This window comes from Poecile atricapillus, chromosome 11 (genome assembly GCF_030490865.1).
Source record: "Poecile atricapillus isolate bPoeAtr1 chromosome 11, bPoeAtr1.hap1, whole genome shotgun sequence".
Taxonomy (NCBI): domain Eukaryota; kingdom Metazoa; phylum Chordata; class Aves; order Passeriformes; family Paridae; genus Poecile; species Poecile atricapillus.
The window spans coordinates 9,584,737-9,603,386 of record NC_081259.1 but is presented as its reverse complement, the minus strand read 5'-3'; the positions used below and the strand labels follow the sequence as shown (position 1 = coordinate 9,603,386).

The 18,650-nt window shown below is 39.1% G+C and overlaps 1 protein-coding gene across 1 annotated transcript in view; it reads right to left on the bottom strand.

Moving 5' to 3' along the window:
* BNC1 (basonuclin zinc finger protein 1) overlaps positions 1-18,324 on the bottom strand; it is a 71,962-nt gene extending 53,638 nt beyond the window's left edge. The window contains exon 1 of the mRNA XM_058847030.1: positions 18,004-18,324. Coding sequence (XP_058703013.1) covers positions 18,004-18,324 — 321 coding nt within the window. The remainder of the gene's footprint in view (positions 1-18,003) is intronic.
* Positions 18,325-18,650: the final 326 nt, after the last annotated feature.

Genomic DNA, 18,650 nt, shown 5'->3' with positions numbered 1-18,650 from the left:
TGACAACTTGATTTGTGTGCAAATAGTCTAGTACAGACTCTTGGATTCATTCACTTCAAACTTGAGTTTGAAGTGTCACAACTGCAGTGTCACAACTTTGCACAACTGCAAAGAAGATGAACATATTGCATATTTCAGAAAGGACTATTTATGCCATAGCACATAAGTTGCATTAAGTCCTAAGAAAGAAACTGTGACCTCACAGGGTTATTTTAGGGAACCTTCTAGACTTTTGAATGCTAGGGCTGCACTTAGGCACAATACATATTATAGTATTTCTAATACATTATTGGCCTCCTTACGTACATACTGCTCCCTCAAAATGTCAGAATTGCATTGTGGGCAACAAGAAACTGTCTTAGACATGCTCTTGTAACTAGAAAGAATCTGTGTAAGGAAACAACTCAAGGAGCAGATAATGGTTTGGGGGCTTTTACAGTGGTCTAGGGATCAGCGTTTCAGTTTCACTTGCATTTCACTTAAGCCTTTACAGTGTCCTTCATGACCCAAGTGCAAACTGAGTCCTCACAGTTATGTTGGTCCCATAGCCAAGAAAGCTATCTCAGCTTTGAGAGAAAAGCCATTTTTTTCTCACATACGTGATGAGGTACAAGTTTTGAAGTCAAAGCATTATTAGAAAGACGCCAAAATTGACTTCACTCCCTGCTGAATGCCGACCCTCCAGATACATTCAGCAACTGCTATAACTAAATGCAACTGGCCATAGCTGGCATGCCCTGATACTACATTTGTTCAAACAGATATTCCACGTAGACTGGTGCCAGAACTCACGCGTGTTCCAACAGTGAAGGCTGTGAAACATCAGGTTGTGACAGCTGGCTTTAAAAGAAAAACTGTCCAATGAAATATATGAAAACATAAACAAGAGGACTCTTGTTAGCCCAGAGAATTCAGTCATTTTCTCAAGGCTAGTTTTAAGTTTACTACATTTATCAAATATACGCCTTTAATGCATACATAGTTCCACCAATTTATATAGTGAACAGCTAAGTACAAACTGAGGAGTACCTTCTGTGCAGAGAACTAAAAGATAGTATCTCTCAGCTTCCTCATTACTTTAACCACTATAACCTGCAGAAAGCAAGTAAGAGGTCATCAAAATGCTGAGGCAGTGCTCCATTTTCATATTACAAATTCAGAATTGGGAACTTCAAGATCAAAGTGTTCACTGTATTTCAGCTTTTCTCACAGATATCTCCTTGCACAAACCAGAGAAAGTACAAGACATGCAGTCATCTATAACTGTAGAACTACAAGACACTAAGACAGCAATTAAGAGGTGCATTTTCTAGAAACACTTCACCTGCAGACTACCTAGAGCGCAGCTGCTCCTCTGATGCAGAAGGATCCACAACTCCAGTTGCTTTCACTCTAAAAACCTCTTCTATGTACTAATGAGAAGAAGGCAGATAGGCTGAAAGTTCCTGCCAGAACAATCATGACTACAGCTAGGAAAACCATGACACTGCTTCAAGGCTCTTTAGGAAAAAGGGCTCCAGTTTTCCAAGGATCTCATTTCAGCCTGTGACATGAACTAGGTCTTTCCAGGGAATACATACACACTACTTCTAAATTTTGAAATATCTTTCTTGATATTTAATAATTCAGAATCACTTTAAAAGTAACGCTCTAATTTCCATTAGATGCCAAAATTACCTCTAAATTTTTCTCTCTAACGTAGTATTTCCTGTGCACCGTGTTGTAGACCATTGAGTGCTGTAAAAATCCTCAAACAGCTCTTCCCCTAGGGTGTAAAAGACCAAAGGAAAAAACCCACCCAAATATCCTTTCCTCTTCAGATGAATAATAATTGCAAAATGACATGCTTAGGCTTATGAAGAACAGTAGATTCAAGGGATAATTTTATATAAATTACAGTCTTTTCATGATTATTTTTGTCTAAAGGTGGAGCTCCTCTAGCAAGGAGGGTGATCATTAAAGGAAGAATTGAGAGAAAACTCTGTATAACTACTTTTTCTGTCTTATAAGCTCCTTTAGCACTCATTTCTCCAGTCATGAAGTGTCTATTTGATCTTTTTTTTCATGTGACATGCAAGAGTGCTTTTTCTTGCCTTACAGCATCATTCTAAATAAACCATCAAGCACTATTTGATTTCTCACCTTAAACAAGAAACATCTGCATCTCAGTCTTCTTCAGCCTACAAAAAAACCTCATTACACAGCATCCTGCTAAAGTTGATCCAGAGAAATAATCATTATTTCCCATCTTGGCCCATGCCAGTTATTGCTATTTCTCTACTGTCATCTCCTCCACTCATATTCTGAAAAGAAATACCTAACTGAGGAGCCTTTTTTTTTTTTTTTTGGTTGGCAATCTTGAGGAAAACCTTCATGAGGAATCTAAAAGGGATACCTATTGTTTGTGAGTTTTAATTAAGGGTAAGTTACATAAACTTTCAGTTTGAAGCATATAAATGGTTTAGATTTTTGGAAGGAAACAAACCCATTATGTCCTAGGAAACAGTTTACTGAATGAATTGATCCAAAACAATCTTCTCATTAAGTGCTAAAATTCCTTCAAATAGAAATCTTATTAGATTGCAAGCTTTGTTTTGTATACACAGTCAAGTATTACACCTGTATTCTGTAGGTGGAACATTAGTCTACTGGAAAAGATAAGATACAGGTTAGGGTTCCTTCCCAGAGGAAAATGCACCTGCAACTCTGACTGTACCAGGGGTATGAATAGGGTAAATGGTCAGGGTTAGCTTATCCACTCAATAAGCTTGAGGGCAAATGCCTTCTGTTTGGTCCAAACCCACAACAGGTTATTTTCACTGGCAAAATGAACTGCTCTGGACCCACTGTAAGAGGGACTGAGGCAGGCTGGGGCTAAGCTGCCCTTCCCCTTTTAGGCGCTAAAGTCACCTGGAAAGGCAAACAACAGAGGATGGATGCAGTCTTCCCTGAGGAATACTGCAGCTCACAGAAAGCCCTGTGTGAGGCACCCAGGTGGTAAAAGAGCCTGTCTTCAGAGTACCCCTTTACATCTGCAAAAGATTTAGTCCATGTCTGAGAAGCCTTCACTGCAATAAAGCATGGGATACAGCAATTCCTATCCCTGATTTACATCAATACAGCTTTGATGACAGTGGAGATACTTGTGCTTCAAAACTGAGCGCTTTGACACAGGACCTCTACTAGAAACACTAAGATAGACTTAATGTATATTTTACACTCTACTGTACAGCCCATTCACTAAACAGTACACTTAGAAAACCTAGTTCAAAAAAGGCTTTTCTAACTTTGTAGTACCAATTACACCATAAAAATGCACTTATGAGATATGTTAAAAACTGTAATTTTTAGACAATATTTGTTAATATGTATTTTAGAATAGCCAATGTTTTTATAAATGTTTAAATTACATCAGACATCACACAGTCCTTATATTTTTTACTTTGAACTGCACAGCCATGGCATGCTTTTGTCATTGTTACAGCAGAGTGAGTCTGGTATTTCAGATCAAACATGGTATGTAGTCCAGATGTTTTAGCTGTCACTCTGTGAGTAAACATTTCTGATGGACAGTGTGTTAACAACAGATTATTACTCATGATGTTGCATGATGGTTACAAGAAGTTAGCCCGAGTGTCAGAGATAACACCAGTGAGAACTGCTGGTGGAAGTGATGCAGACTGGTATGTTTACAATCATTTTTGTCATGTCTGCCCCCCATTTTCCCTTCAAGGGAGAGCCAAACATGGTTTGAACAACTCCCCATGGGGATGATGGTGGAAATACAGAGCTATTTGATCTGAAGGGCAGGATTCTTACTGCATAACTATCAAGAATGTTAGGCAATGCAATATTAAATTCATAATTGTGCAATTAAACTATTAAATACATGCAGATTTACCTGAAGTGCTAACCACATGAATTTATATTGTCATTTATGTGCCCTTTTAAGAGGATACCTGTGGGGTGTCTTGGATTAGCAGATGTTAAATGACAAAATACTTATCAGTCCCTACAACAAAAGCAGTGCAAGCAACGGTATCTGCAATTTTAGTTTCTCTTTGCACAGGCAGACCTCAGTCTGGGCCAGAAGAGACTCTTCCAAGACATGTTAACAATTTATCATCTGCAAACACTCACACATCAGCTTCCCTCCTGTCACAGGGAGAAGGGGTGTCCAACTGCTAGCACAGAATTATGCCTTTGTGTCCTTGGCACATCTCCAGAAAAACAGGATGGAGGGTTGGGACACAGCATGGAGATGTGCAGATTCCAGCAACTGTGCAGTGGGCATCTCCTGCAGCGCACATACAGCCCAAACAAAGCCAGCTCTGCTGGACCTGTGCTGGCTTCAGGGGGGCCAGGCTGGGAGTGTCTGCATCTTGCTCCTCACACTGAACCAGTGGTGCCAGAAGCTTTGCTGGCAGTGGCAAAGGTTTATAGTGACAGAAGTACAAGGCAAAGGTCAGTAGACCTGGAAAGCATGAAAGGTGTTTTTTCTAGCCTGGTTAGACCTCGACTAATTGAGAACAGTTAGCAGAGATCCCTAAATTGTCCTCGCAGCCATGACTTCTGGCTGTTGAGCTGAATACAAGCTATTTCAAAGGACTTTTTCTTCCCCCCCTACTTGTTAAGATATGACTGTTTTGATACTCTGCTCCACTTGTCACTCCTGACAATTGCAAATAACAGGCAGTACGTAATGTGCAATATGTGCCTGCCAAGGACCTAGAATCCCAAGGCTAGATGTGTTACACCATAGAGAATTACAGGTGATTATATAAAGAATTGCACATTCATATGCTAACAGGTATCATGAGACACGCATGAGAAGAGAAGATGACACTGGTCTATTCTCACCCAAATCTGTCACTATACAATGTAAAATCTGACTGGCAGGATATCATGTCCTTGGGACTACCCAGCAGCTCAGGCCCTCTAGGTCTGATGTAAGATTACAGAGCATTTTTATTTTTCTTCAACAACTCACAGAAAGGATAAGTTGGCATGAAATGTGGTTAAGGAAGCTGCTCTTTTTTTTTTTACTGAAAGATGTTTCCTAGTACAAAATGTGACTGGAAATTTCAAGACATTTTCAATATTATTGTACATAAAAAAACAAACCCAAAACCTATCAAACATACCTATTCCACCTGAAAAAAAAAGCTCCCTACATGTTACAAACACACTTATAAAATTTATTATGCCACTCTATCACCTCAGGCTAATCTACACAGTATCACTGCCTCCAACTGAATCACTGCCTTATGCCAATTGTAGATAGCCCAATGCGACAAACTGTAATTCTCAGATTTCTCTAACATTGCAGAAAACTGCAGGAAGCATCAAGTCCACTGCCTAACATACTAGGGTTTAATTTTATTCTTAAAAATGGCAGCAATGTATGCTTCTGCTTGTGGAGGTGTGCCAGTAGTGCTACAATTAGGGTTGTGCTGTCACTTCAATTATAAACCTGATTTTTTGAGGGTGTACTAAAACTCCAGATTAAACAGAAAAGCTTGCTGCAGGCTGAAATGTTTTGTATAAGATCTCAGCCAGGGGATAACTTGTTTCCAACATTTTGAAAAAAATTAATCAGGTGCTTCAAATGTTAAAATTTAAATGTGCTTGAAGAAGCAAAATACTAAAAAAGAACATTTAGTTATAAATTCTCAGTGCAGAGCAAGTTGCTTCCCAGTTCCTATCAGAAATGCTCTGCAGAAGAATGTCTGCAGATTAGGCAAGTAGAGAAGAGGAATGCAGAGAACAAAAGTCCATATGTTTGGGGGTGTTTTTGTACTGTTTGGGTTTTTTCCTCTTTTTTTTTTTTCTTTTAAAAAAAACAAGCAACTGGGATTAGTTTGATCACAAAGAGACTGATCTATGCAATTTTAGGGATGAAGGAAAAACCACCTTTTAAAAATGAGCAGCAGGGCAAGGACCACAAGAGCAGCACAGGCTTCCCTCACTGGAGTGAGGGATGAGGCACAGGTGTGACAGTTTTCACACGTGCACACTGTATTCCATGGGATTGGCAATGAGCCTCAACACTCCTCAGAGTAATCTTAAACCAAAAACAACCTAGTGGAAGATGCACAAAGCTGAGTGTGGGCTGCAAAATTCAAGTGAGCAGGCAGATTTATAGTGACAAAATTATCTTGCCATGACTATCTGAAAATGCTGTATCTGAATAAAGCAGTTCTTTAAAGCCATCCCTGTTAAATCTGCATCCCCGCTCCTGACTGCAGCGAGGACACACTGTCCCAGGCTGAAGACCTTTAGTTAAACACAGAAATGGTATCACACATTGCACAGTCGTGGTTTCTCCATGCTGCCTTTGCTCTCTTCTACAAACACTTCTTACAGAGAAGGGATATCTTTTGCCCTGAAAATTTATTCCTTGATCTATCATGCTGGCAGACTGGTGACACTGACACCTCTTTGCTATTCAAGTACTATAAAACACATCCATGCAATATAAACAGACCCTTGTTTCTGCATCTCCTGCAGTTTAGAAAGTTCCAGGTCCCACACATTCATTTTTGCCAAATTGGCAGTTGCTAGGAAGCAAAAGAAAAATGCTGGCAATGGTTCTGTGGAACTGGGGAACATGCAGACAGTTTTCCTGCAGCACAGGAAAACAGACAGGAATTCTCAAATGACTTCTTGGGCTTGAGACATCCAGGGATGTCTACTAATAAGAAAAGCAAAGTAACTTCAAGGGATGATGGGAATGAGCTAAAGAATAATAATGCAATTTTTGTAATGAATTTAAATTGGACACTTGGATTTACTTACCTACTGTAGCTGAGGTGTCTATAGAGGCAGAGAAGTTACTTCAATACTAGGAGCCTGCACATCTACACTGTACAGCAGAAACAAGTTTTTAAATAGAAAGTAGTCTGCCTGAGATTAAATACAAAGAGATAAATTGCAACCAATAACTTTAATTAGCCTCCATTAATAGATGAGAAACAGCTTAAAAACTCCTCAGAAAATAAAGTAACACTACTGCTGCTACACTAACAGTAACTTCCCTTTTTGCAGAGTGTGAAGTGGGACCAAGCAGAGGCTGTTAGAAACCTGCAAGGTTAAAAGTATACCAATAAATGGAGAGGTCAAAAACCTATTTTTTCAGAGCACCATGCCTAGCTATTTATTGCTTTGTACTTTTGGGAGAGGGGGTTGTGAAAAAAAAATAAAATCTGATACCAAGACACAAGATCAAGCAACTGTATCGACTGCTTTTCTGAAATATTCTTCTCATGCAATAATGAAAAATTGCATGGGCAACTGTGCTGGGGAGGAAATGAAGTGCAATGGTTTCTGCCCATTGAAGCTCATTGCAGTGTACCATAGAGGTGAATTCCTGCAATTTAAAATATAAGGCTTAAACATAGAAAAAAAAGTATTTTAAGTTCACATTACATATGCTGTACATAATATACTTTTATCTTTGATCAGATCATACAGTAATTGATTATACCCAGCCCTCTACCAGCAGGAGCCTTCATTCCAGCTGCTTGATTCTTGCAAGAAGGTCCATCAGGGCTCTCAAAAGCAACCATAAGCTTCACACTCTGCCACAGCTGAGATTTTGCTCAGGGTGTTTAAGATCTGCAGAATTATTTTTCCCCCCGCTCCACTTCCTTCAGTGCTCATTTATAGTAAAATAGGGAAAAATGCTGTTGGCAAGAAGATATAAGAATGATTTCCTTCTCTTGCTACTTTGATGATTCCCCTTAGGGAACACAGAACAAAGAAAATCAACATTGGCGGTAGTGGGGAAGATCCAAAAGTCTTTTAGGGCAAAGGACACAGGTTGTGAAACAGCTCCCTTCTTCTGGATCTGTTCAATACAATTCAATTGTCAACTCTATGCACCTTCTTTTATGTTGCTGCAGTGCTTGATGCCTCATGCAACAGGGCACCACACAACCTCTACTTCTGACAGGCAACACAAGAGAAAATAAACAATACCCCCTACCCCGAAACCAGAGTTAACTACAGAAGAGGGAATTTTCTTCCTTCAACAAGTACCAATATTTTCTTAAATTCTGGGATGTTTGTAGACATTCACAAAGAACTGCTGTCTCTAGTGAAACTTTACATTTCAATGCTGCAAGCATTGAATATCTTTCTTAATCCATGTTTAAGATGACTAAGTATATACAGGCCATTTTGCAAAAAGCAGCAAATATCTGAAATGCACATTGTTTTCTTGTTAGTTGTTGACTAGAAGACACTGCCTAACAGATAACATGACAAGCTCATCAGGAAAGCAGAGTGATTCATGGCACCTCCAATCTCAGAGCTCCGCATTTGCCACACTTCAGGAAATCTAAAGCCTGAAAGTTCAGGAAAGCTGTCTGCTGGACTTTCATCTGTGTGACCTGTATACAGAAACATTGTACCACAGCTGACTTCTGAAAACTGTGATTATTTACTACATACACTGCATAGCAACAAGTCTCTTCCAAAAAAGACAAGAAAAAATTAGTTTTATAATTGTCAGCTATTTAATTTTGAGCACCAACACAACACTCAATCAACCTGCACCAGGAAAGGCCAGGCTGGGGTGAATCATCCTGCACAATTCCTAATTCTTTGTGGTCCTCAGTGAGATACCCTGAGGTAACTTAAACTAGGTCTTCATAAAGTCAAAAATGGGCAAAGTATTTATTAACAATTTTAAGATCAAAGATGCTTGATCCAAGACCTTTCACAAGTTTTGAGACAAAGCAAAGCTAACTGAAAAGCTGATCGATACAACGGCATTGAGTCAAACACCCCACTTCATTTAGAGTGCTATAAATGCAGAATGAATAATTTAACTGGGAAACTCATGCCCTCATGGCTGTTTTTGTGCACACACGTATACACAAGCATGTTTACACACATCAAAAATGAGTCCAAGACATAGGGCTACTTGACAAACAAAAGAATATTCATGTTTTGGCAAAATACTACTTTGCTTTTACTGGCATGTAAGCCCAGGCTGCACAAGGCATATTTTAGCAATAATGATCAAAGCAAAGGCTTTCCCTGAAGATTAATGACTGGCTAAGAGGATAGTTTGAGGTCTGTTTACCCCAGCTGGTCCTTAATTCCCAGGAAAAGCATCTGCAAGGCTTATTATTGCTATAAACTGAAGATGGAGGGAGGGGTTATGCTGTTTCAAATGATATGTACAATGACTTTTTAGAGACTTAATGTCTTGCGTATTAGCCAGAATGTTTAACCCATCTCTTTAAAAACTATTCATCTTGAAAGTAAATAACTTCAAACTTCCGTAGCGGCACACTTCATGTAAGCACTGCAAACTCCTCTACCAGCAATTCATTACCCCCCCACCCCCAAACCACTTCTATGGCAAGGGAGGGAAGAGATACATAAGGGTCATTTCCCTCTTCACTGAAATACAGATACATCTGCGTGGAGAACAAGAGCTTTTTAACAGCAGACAGAACTCCTACGTAATATTTAGGACAGAAAGCAAAGAATACCACCTTTAAACAGAGGAAGATTTAGTCACAGAGAAAGCAACTGCTTGACCGAACAGAAGCTAATGTGCAACACTCTTGGAAAATATGCATGTGGTTTTTCAGACAGACTGTGAATCTCTTATCCGCACTGCTGAACAGCTACTCAAAGGAGTAATTTCCCTGATTCAATGGAGGAACAGTTCCAGTTTGAGTAAGTAGTTTCCAACCTGAATCTTATTTATCACAGTGGTCACGAACATCATGGCTCACCAGAAGATCCCAAAAGCCTGCACTTAAGTTCAAGATGTTATCACTTTAAATGTTATTCCCTAAAATGCAGAATTCGCAGTTATGGTGAAGTTGCATCTTAAAATACAAAACTCCAAAAAACCAAAGATAATATGTTCATCTTAAATTCACAGCAAATTCTGGATTATTAATAGTAACTGGCCCAAGGAAGATCTATGGATTTTAGATTATTGTAATGTGGCAACTGACAGACAGGTTAGATTCAAATCTTGAAGGTGTTTCATTTCACTGTATATATGCTAGCAATCATGTTTAGACTTGAAGTAGGCTATATACTATACTTTCCTGTATACTTTCCCACAGACATACTCTAAACAACAACAAAACAAGTTGTTTTTAGCATCATTATGAAAAAAGAAAACAAAACTGGATGCTCCAAATTAAGCATGTGATTCAGTCTCTTTATAAAAAGGAGGAATAAACCAAACAGGATTAATTTCTTGAGACTCAAATGATCGAAAGCCTATTCACAGCCAGCAATAATACTCATGGTCTTGAATGGGATTTGCATGAGAAAAACCTGTGTTCTAAAAAAATTTTACCTTCCTTGCACAAATAAAGCTGCTTTGCTAAGTAGAGCAAGATTCAGAGATGAGTGCAATATTTTTAAAAATGAAAAACTCTTCTCAGCTGTCATCCTTCTGAAATTTTCATATCTGTATGAAGATAGGTACAAGAATTAAGACACCCTCACTTTAGGTCTATAGATCCTTCATTACCAGTGTGTAAGGTAGTGAGTAGACTAAATAAATAAAAACAACTCAGTGAAAAATGATGTAAAAATGCTTTTCTCATAATCTGAAATTAAGCTCTTAATAAATACATAAAACTTCCTCAAGAGGTGTACTCACTTTGGAAAGAGGTGATTTTGAAAAGATCCAAAGACTTTGGAAACCAACTTCCAACATGTTTGAATTTCTGTGTCTGCCTAGATCCTTTCCTCTAATTAAAAGGGCCTTTCAAACTGTAAGCCTATAGACTTTCTGTACCTATCAGGAACAATCCTTCTATCTATGACAATTTTTAGCTTGGTTCAACATTATCTCCTAAATGAAGCCATCCATATGTGGAAAGGAATCTGATCTCATTTTTGCAGGTAGGTATGATGCAAAACAGCAGAGAAGCCTAGCTGTTAGAAACCCATACCTTTATTTACCAGGAAAACCCTCTTTGGACATTAAAAAGAGCAACTGACTGATCATGACAAGACATGAGTAACAACTTGTGTCTGACAGAGTAGTGCCACTCATACACACAACTGTGGAGACACCAAAGGAAGCAGAAGACTCTGCTGGTACAGGATTTCTCAAACTTTTACTTTCATGCAAACAGCAAGATACCAAAACTAAGAGTTTTGTTTCTGAAATATGCCGATCTTTATGCTATTATAAACACACTGTGTTTATGAGAGATGCTGGGTAGGCTGACAGTATTTATTAGCACATCATTGTCTGATCTTACAGCTCATCACTTTGTTCACTTGTTTTATGCATATATAATGAATCCATGTAGCTGCCTTTCTCATTTTCATTTAGCCTTGTATAGCCAAGCAATTTTCTCCGGCTTCAAACTCTCTCCAGATGTCCTGACTAGTCCAAACATATATTATTTTGAGAGAATACCTACAATACTGTGATCCTACTTTTTTATTTTTACAACGAGTACATTGTTATAAGAAAATCTTACTGGCTCCATATTCCACTATTCCAGACTTCTTCATACAGTTACAGCTGATGAGCTCAGATAGTACTACATGACAACACAAGAAGGCAAAGGTAAGATTATACAAAGATCCCAACACTCTAACTGAAACGAAATGACCTGGTAACCCAAACAAGATTCAGACTGCAGAGATATACAGAAAGATAATTTACTGAGTAACACATATTTGATACCTAAATCTTCACTGCCCCTCAGCTCCTATTGCATCAGCTAGATCTGTGCAAAGTTAATATAAAACAAGACAGACTAATGTATAAAGGTATCAGAAAAGCAGCTACTTCCTGATTTGAAGAAGGTTAATGTGGAATCCCAATACAATTCCAGCTGTAGAACTTCTTAGGGAATACAATGTCAGCAACGTTTCAAAACACAATCCTACTCCAAACCTCTGAAAATTCTGCAAATTTCTTACACACATTTGATAAATCACGTCTAAAAACAGTAGTTTCACAGATATTCCTGAGTGTATAAACTGATCTGTAGCATTTTTCTCATACATCCGGGTGCATTAAGATGAAAACAACTTCCCAGCTGTCAGTGTGAGGAAATGTCTCTGGCAAAGATCCAACCAATTTAAAATGCATCATTAACAGCAAAACACTACTTCTGTCCTTTAAAATAACTGCAAACTCAACAAATCAGATGACAAAAAAACAAACTACAATAAAAAAACAGGAAAAAAACCCCATAAATATGGCTTTAAACAACATATTGTTTTATATGTTACACATTGTATCTTAAAAACCTAATTCATTTTTTCCTCAACAGAAATTTAGCACTGTTTTTTCTCCCCAGCACAAATACCCTTTATTCCTTTGGTCATTCATACCTGAATCCAACAAAATGCATTTCCTAATCTGGAACTTATTAATCATGAATTTCTGCATCAACTAGCTAAATTACAGCTTATTCAAGCATACATCTTGCATTAAGCTCTTAGATATTTTTCAAAAAAGTGCTGTTTTAGAAACTGAATTGCAGAGAGCAGTTTAATTCAATATAAACGACATTTATTGATAATAACAGAATTATCATCCAACCAAGTAATACATATATTCCAAAAGAACAGAACTTCACCCATGAGACTTTATACACATCACATCTGGTGTATCAGAAAATGTTTTCCATGCTAGATATGATTAGTTGATACTTGTAAGTTGACACTTAAGTATTAACAGCTTCTATGACTAAGACATCTATAGTCTACCATCATGAAAGCACAGTCCTATGCATCATTATGCTTTAAGAAAGTGAAACAAGAAAAACAATTTTATGCAAGAAACTTGTTTCAGTTAGTTAACATTTATTACATGGTGATAATTTGACAGAAATATCCACAGTACTTGCTTTGGTCCAACTACTGTAATTATAGAGTATTTAACTGTGTCAGGATAGAAGAAAGTAAAGAAAAAAATCAATTTCATTATGAAAGAACTGCATGCAAATTTTTTCTAAACCTTAGCTTCTTATCAATGTCAGATTCAAAAAGATGCCAAACCATGAACACAATATCCTTATATTTGAGCTCTGTTAATTTATCAGTTATTTATGAAAACTGTCTTTACTGAAGGCAGTTAATTCCTTATTTTTTCATCTACTCTTCCTATTATATATATTTGCAAATGAAAGACCAGAAAGCACATTCATTTAAATGTTATTTACAAGCACCTTCAATGTGCTTCCAATGTAATATATCATCAGCGCAGTCTTTGATTTAATTGTTGCCGTCACTCATTTTTGTGCACTAACACATGTAGGAGTTCCAAACGCCAAAATATTCTTGCCTTTTTTTTGTGCTACATACCAGATTTTGTAACCTGTGTCAAGCTACCTCCAATGCTTACAACTTGTGAACAGAGGCCAACAATGAGCCTCCCCAGACACTAAATCATAATCTTCATGTTTTTCGTATTTCACATTCTAGCCACAGTTTCAACATCCATACCCCGTGACATTAGGGAAGGATAAATCAAGGAGGATGACAGCTCCCTTGTAGAGACTGGTACGGCCCTGGGATCTGCCACACCCAACACCCACAGCTTCTGCCAGATGTCTCCAAAAGTTTTGCTGCATTAACCCCTTCAGGAGTAACTGAGGACTTTGTGCTGAACCTTTTTTTAAATAATTGCTCTACTTTTTTGTTGTTTTTCTTTTTTGTTTGTTTGTTTGATTAGAGGGAAAAAATCCAACTTACTTTTCTTCCAGGAACTTTGACTAACTAAAGCACAGATAGAGGGCTATTAGTGACAATTAGCAAATACATCCTTGTTTTTCCTTAAATACAAGAATTAGAAGTTAAGGATTAGCATCAGATAACATTCCAGTTTTCATACCATGCTGTGGTCCCATACCTAACATGACACCGTGAAAACTTCTTAACAGTTTTATCTTCACATCTTCAGACCCAGGACACTGCTTTACCCTCTTGGAATCAGAATACCCATTAACTGCCCTTCAGGCAAACAGGCTATTCAGGCCTTAAATCAACAGGATTTCTAATCCAAAAGGCGTACAGCAAACTCCACAACTCTTTCTCTGGGTCTGATCTGGCCCCAGGGACATAAATTTGCATGCAGCTTCTAAGTTTGTGAATAGTCCCCGGGCTCAAAGTTGCACATGTGTTTAAGTACTTTGTTCAGTCTGGGTCTAAACCAGCTACTTTAAAATAAAAACAGCAGCCATGTAAAAGAATAACATGGTTAAAAATATTTTTCCTCTGTAAATATTGTACCAAAGGGAAAAAAACGCAACAAAATAAACATACTGATTCCTAGAAGCACATACTGACCTACCAGTAGTTAAACGGCAGCTAAAAGCCATCAGCAAATATAAATGCATGCCACTTCATATAAAAAGGCAAAACCAATTTTATTTCAAAATAATAACAATAGTAGATGTGAAGTGTATCAAAGATTCTTTGTAAACTGCTGCAGGTGAAAGCATCCATGGCTATAAGCAGCAAGCAAATGGTCATGGCCCTTAGGGTAGGACTGGCCCCTATTCTTCACCAGGTTTATTCCGTGAATTTGAATGCAGATATAGAGACATTTGTTACTCCTGTGCAAAATGTGTTCAAATTTCCAGTTTGTGTGTGGCTTTTTATAAAAAAAAGAAAAGCAGTAAAAAGTAAGGCTTGAAGTATCAACAAATATACGTATGAATATTACAATTCCTAAGACTATTTCCAATTTGCTTTCCAGTAGGTTAAGATGCAAGTTGAGTATCAGTATTTCATTAAAGGGTTTAAGGAACAACACTTTAGGTTTCCATCTGTGGAAGAAATCACACAGAGTAATACAGTTATTGCAGCTCTTGTTGAAAACAAATATTGTATATTTGTTCAATCAAGGTTGGACTTGGGCAGAAAAACATTAACATGTCTGCAGCTATTTTTCATTTGGGGAACATGCCACCAATAATGTTGAAAACACTTGAAATAACTATCCACAGTTCACAAGAAACAAATTCGGATGCAGTTTTTATAAATTAAATAAATTGCTCATAAATATCAGCAGTGATGGGATGAGGGTTTGTTCTCATGTACAAGCATTTCAAGACAGAATTAGTATTTCTTCTTGAGAAGGATTTTTTTCCTCCTGTTTGTCCTTCATACACGTGCTCACTGAGTTAAAGGGTTAAGTAACCATTATATTCTAAAGAGCAAACTGTTTGCCTTAGGGCCATCTCCTCCTTACTCCTGATGAATTGCCTGACACTTCATGTATCATACATTACTTTTCATTATGAACCAGCATTTGTTTCTAGTCATGGTGTAAGATACTTTGGAAGTATGAAGCAATGTGGGATAGACCAAAAATCTGAATTACATCATGATCTACTAAATAGTCTACACCAAAACAATGATACATATAAATATGTTTGTACTTAAAAAATAGGCACAGAAGTATATATAAAAAAAATTCTATGCATACTAAGATGAATAAAATACCAACTGTGAGAATCAATATTCTGAGTGACAAGACACTTTTCTGGACTAAAATGAAAGAAATGCAAATGTAATTGAGTGCTTTGCACTAGAAGTGTTTGTTAGATGTAAGTTGAACACATGCATCCAAGCCCCCGGCCCAGTTCCCTCTGTGATCTTAGAAAAACCTGTCTGTAAGACACCAGGGGTTTCATGTGCAGGTCCTGCCAGTGCTTCACACCTCTGAATCATCAGCGCACCTTCCTCCCTCTCTTCCCTGTGTGGGAAAATGAATACTTCCTTACCCCAGTGGTAAAGCAAGGGTTAAAGTCAAATATTTATAAAGGAGTAGAGACTGCAGAAGCTCTGGATTGCAGGGTATGCTACAACTGAACATAAATTTTAATCAAAATACTTCTACTGGCTGAAGGAAATGGCCAGTGTAACAACAGGTACCAGAAGAGAGAGGAGAATGAATGCCTTCACACAACAGATTAAAAACATTCAGATGGTGTAGAAGAAGAAAAATAAATTTCCTTCTGCAAGTTCCCCCCTCCCTGGGGAACAGAGGACAAAAAACATACTTGGGTGACAGATTTGAAGGGACAAGAACAGATGGGGGCCAATGCAAAAGGGTAAAGAGCTCAGGAATAGAGATTTCTCAAACAAGTTGTCAGCAAACAGCTACAAAATCCATTTACAAAAGAGAAGTCTGCTCTCTCTCCCCAGTTATCCTTTTAGCAGTCTGGTTTTTGTTACCAATAAGCCCAGTGAAATGAAGATCCAATGTGTGATGTTCCTTCAATAGGCTCTGCCCTTTGAATCCCATCATATTGCCAAGGAGTATGGTTCTGTGAGTTTTACTGAAGTTTTTTCCTTGTGTGAAAAATAACATCAAAATACACATTGGAAAAAAAACCGCCACAAAACAGGTTGCAAAACTGAAACTTCCCATTAAGAAATGCCAAAGGACTTGCATGTATCTGTGCACCACAATTCAGTTTAATGTCTTACAGTATGATTATCTGATTATCCCATTACAGAGGGCAAAAGACAAACCAAAGATCAGCAGTAAGTCAGCATTATCCTTTTATGTGAGATGAGAAAACCATGTCCCTGGAAAGGCACATAATGAGAAAAAATTAAATGAATTCCACAATACAGAAGGTAACAGACTCAAGATTGTCCAGGCAAACACCATTTCTAACTTGAGAACCTGGTTTTACTGCCTTTTGCATTTGCCTTCCATCAAACAAAACTTTCTGCATTAGCACGATGGTCATGTATTTGGAATGGTCTGTGGCATTCACAAAATGCTCAAAACTTACATCCAGTCTTCTTTCCCAACTAAGAATTCCCTTCATGGAAGGCTTCCAAAGCTGTCTTTTTCATTCTGACTTTGAACAATTGAGTTTTCTGATTTATTTGTCATAGGCTCTTGTCCAGCTGTAAGTTTGCACATATGACTATCAGACTGCTCTATTACCTAAAATCATTAAATCCGGCACATGTTTGTATTTTTTGTTTGCTATTGCAGCTGGAATTAATACTATCACACTTAATCTAATTACAATGCTTTACAAATAACAAAGAATTAAAAAAAAATAGAATGAGGACAGCCATTATACACACCAACAGCTGATTAAATATCTTTTATCCACTCCTTTACTCACATGTGACTATAAAGGAGTCAGAGGAGTGGCGGTTTTCCCCCCTTTTTTTGTAGAAGCATGCAGCATCCCTGAAAGATTAAAAACACTGACTATTTCAAAACTGTCCCTCAAAGCAAACATACAGCAACTGAAAAACTGACTAACAGAAACATACATCAAGGGAAATGGTATAATTATGACCATCAATTTCACAGATAAGGCATTCATTTTTTGGAAGGTAACACGTTATCCTCAATTTGGCCACAAGAAGAATCGCAGAGAACATTCTAAGAGCAAATGTATTGGGATGTAAAGGGGAAACAAAGTATTAATGCATTTTTGCACATCCTTTAGAGCTGCCTTTTTGTAGACATCTTCATACAGGACAAAAAGTCATATTCACCTGTAAATAATAAGCATATGAGAGGGCTTGCGCTCAAGAGCTCTACTGTGTTCCAGCCTCTTGGTAGTTGAAAAACAAAAGGCACTACCAAACCCCAAGACGGTATGTTGGAATGGAGGAGGAACTCGACCTTAAAAATTTAACTCATATGACACAAAAATACAGTCTGTAATTAAAAAAAAAATACAGTAATCCATTGAAAGCTCAACAATCAAAGCTAAATCTGAGAATTTACCCTAAATAGCAGAATGAATAAAATGAAACCAGAGGGTCTTCCAGAAGGCTTCAGATGATACTGTGGTACCACTGTCAATTTCTCACTGATCTTGTAAACATACGCGTTTATTTCAATAAGTTAGTACCACAGAAACACCTCCCCGACTGCTATCAAAAGCTTTACAGGACAGTAATTAACCATCACCTAAATGCGCAACGCCCAACTTGCTAATACAAAGGGCAAAAAGATCGTGCCCCCTGGTAGTTATGAAAAAACCCCAAAACACATACACACAAAAAGTGAAAAAAGTTAAGGCCAAAAGCCGCCCCGTGCTCCGTGGGGCTCGGGCAGGGCCAGCTCGTCGTGAGGCGCCGCTCAGGCGGGGCCGGGGCCGCTCCGTCCCCGCCGCCCCACGAAGCCTCCCCGCTGTGGCGGCGCTGCCACGAGCGCCCGGCGGGAGCGGGGAGGCCGCGGCCGATCCGGCCCCGCCGCACGGGCCCCTCAAGAGCGGGGGACCTCCAGCAAGGCCCAGGGCGGCTTCCCCCCATCCCAACACCACATAACCCCGAGGGGTCGAAGCCGCCCGCCGGGACGGTACTCACAAGTTCCATGTCCGACGGGACCACAAGGCACCCGGCGGTGGTGCGAGCCCTGAGGCGACCCGAACCGCCGGCGGCGCCCCCGGTCCCCCAGGACGGGCAGCTCTGCCCCCTCACTATTTAACGCTGCCGCCCCGGGCCGGCAGTCACAGGTGGGCTGTCACAGGTGGGCTGTGACCCCGCTCCGCCCCGCCACACCTGGGCAGCGCCCCGGGTCCGCCCCGTCCCTCGGTGTCCGCAGAGCGGGCTGAGGGGCAGGAGCCGCGCCCCGGGTGCCCCGCCAGGCTCGGGGAGCCACGCCGCACATGGAGGCAGCGCTCCGGCCTTGGAGGAGGCCG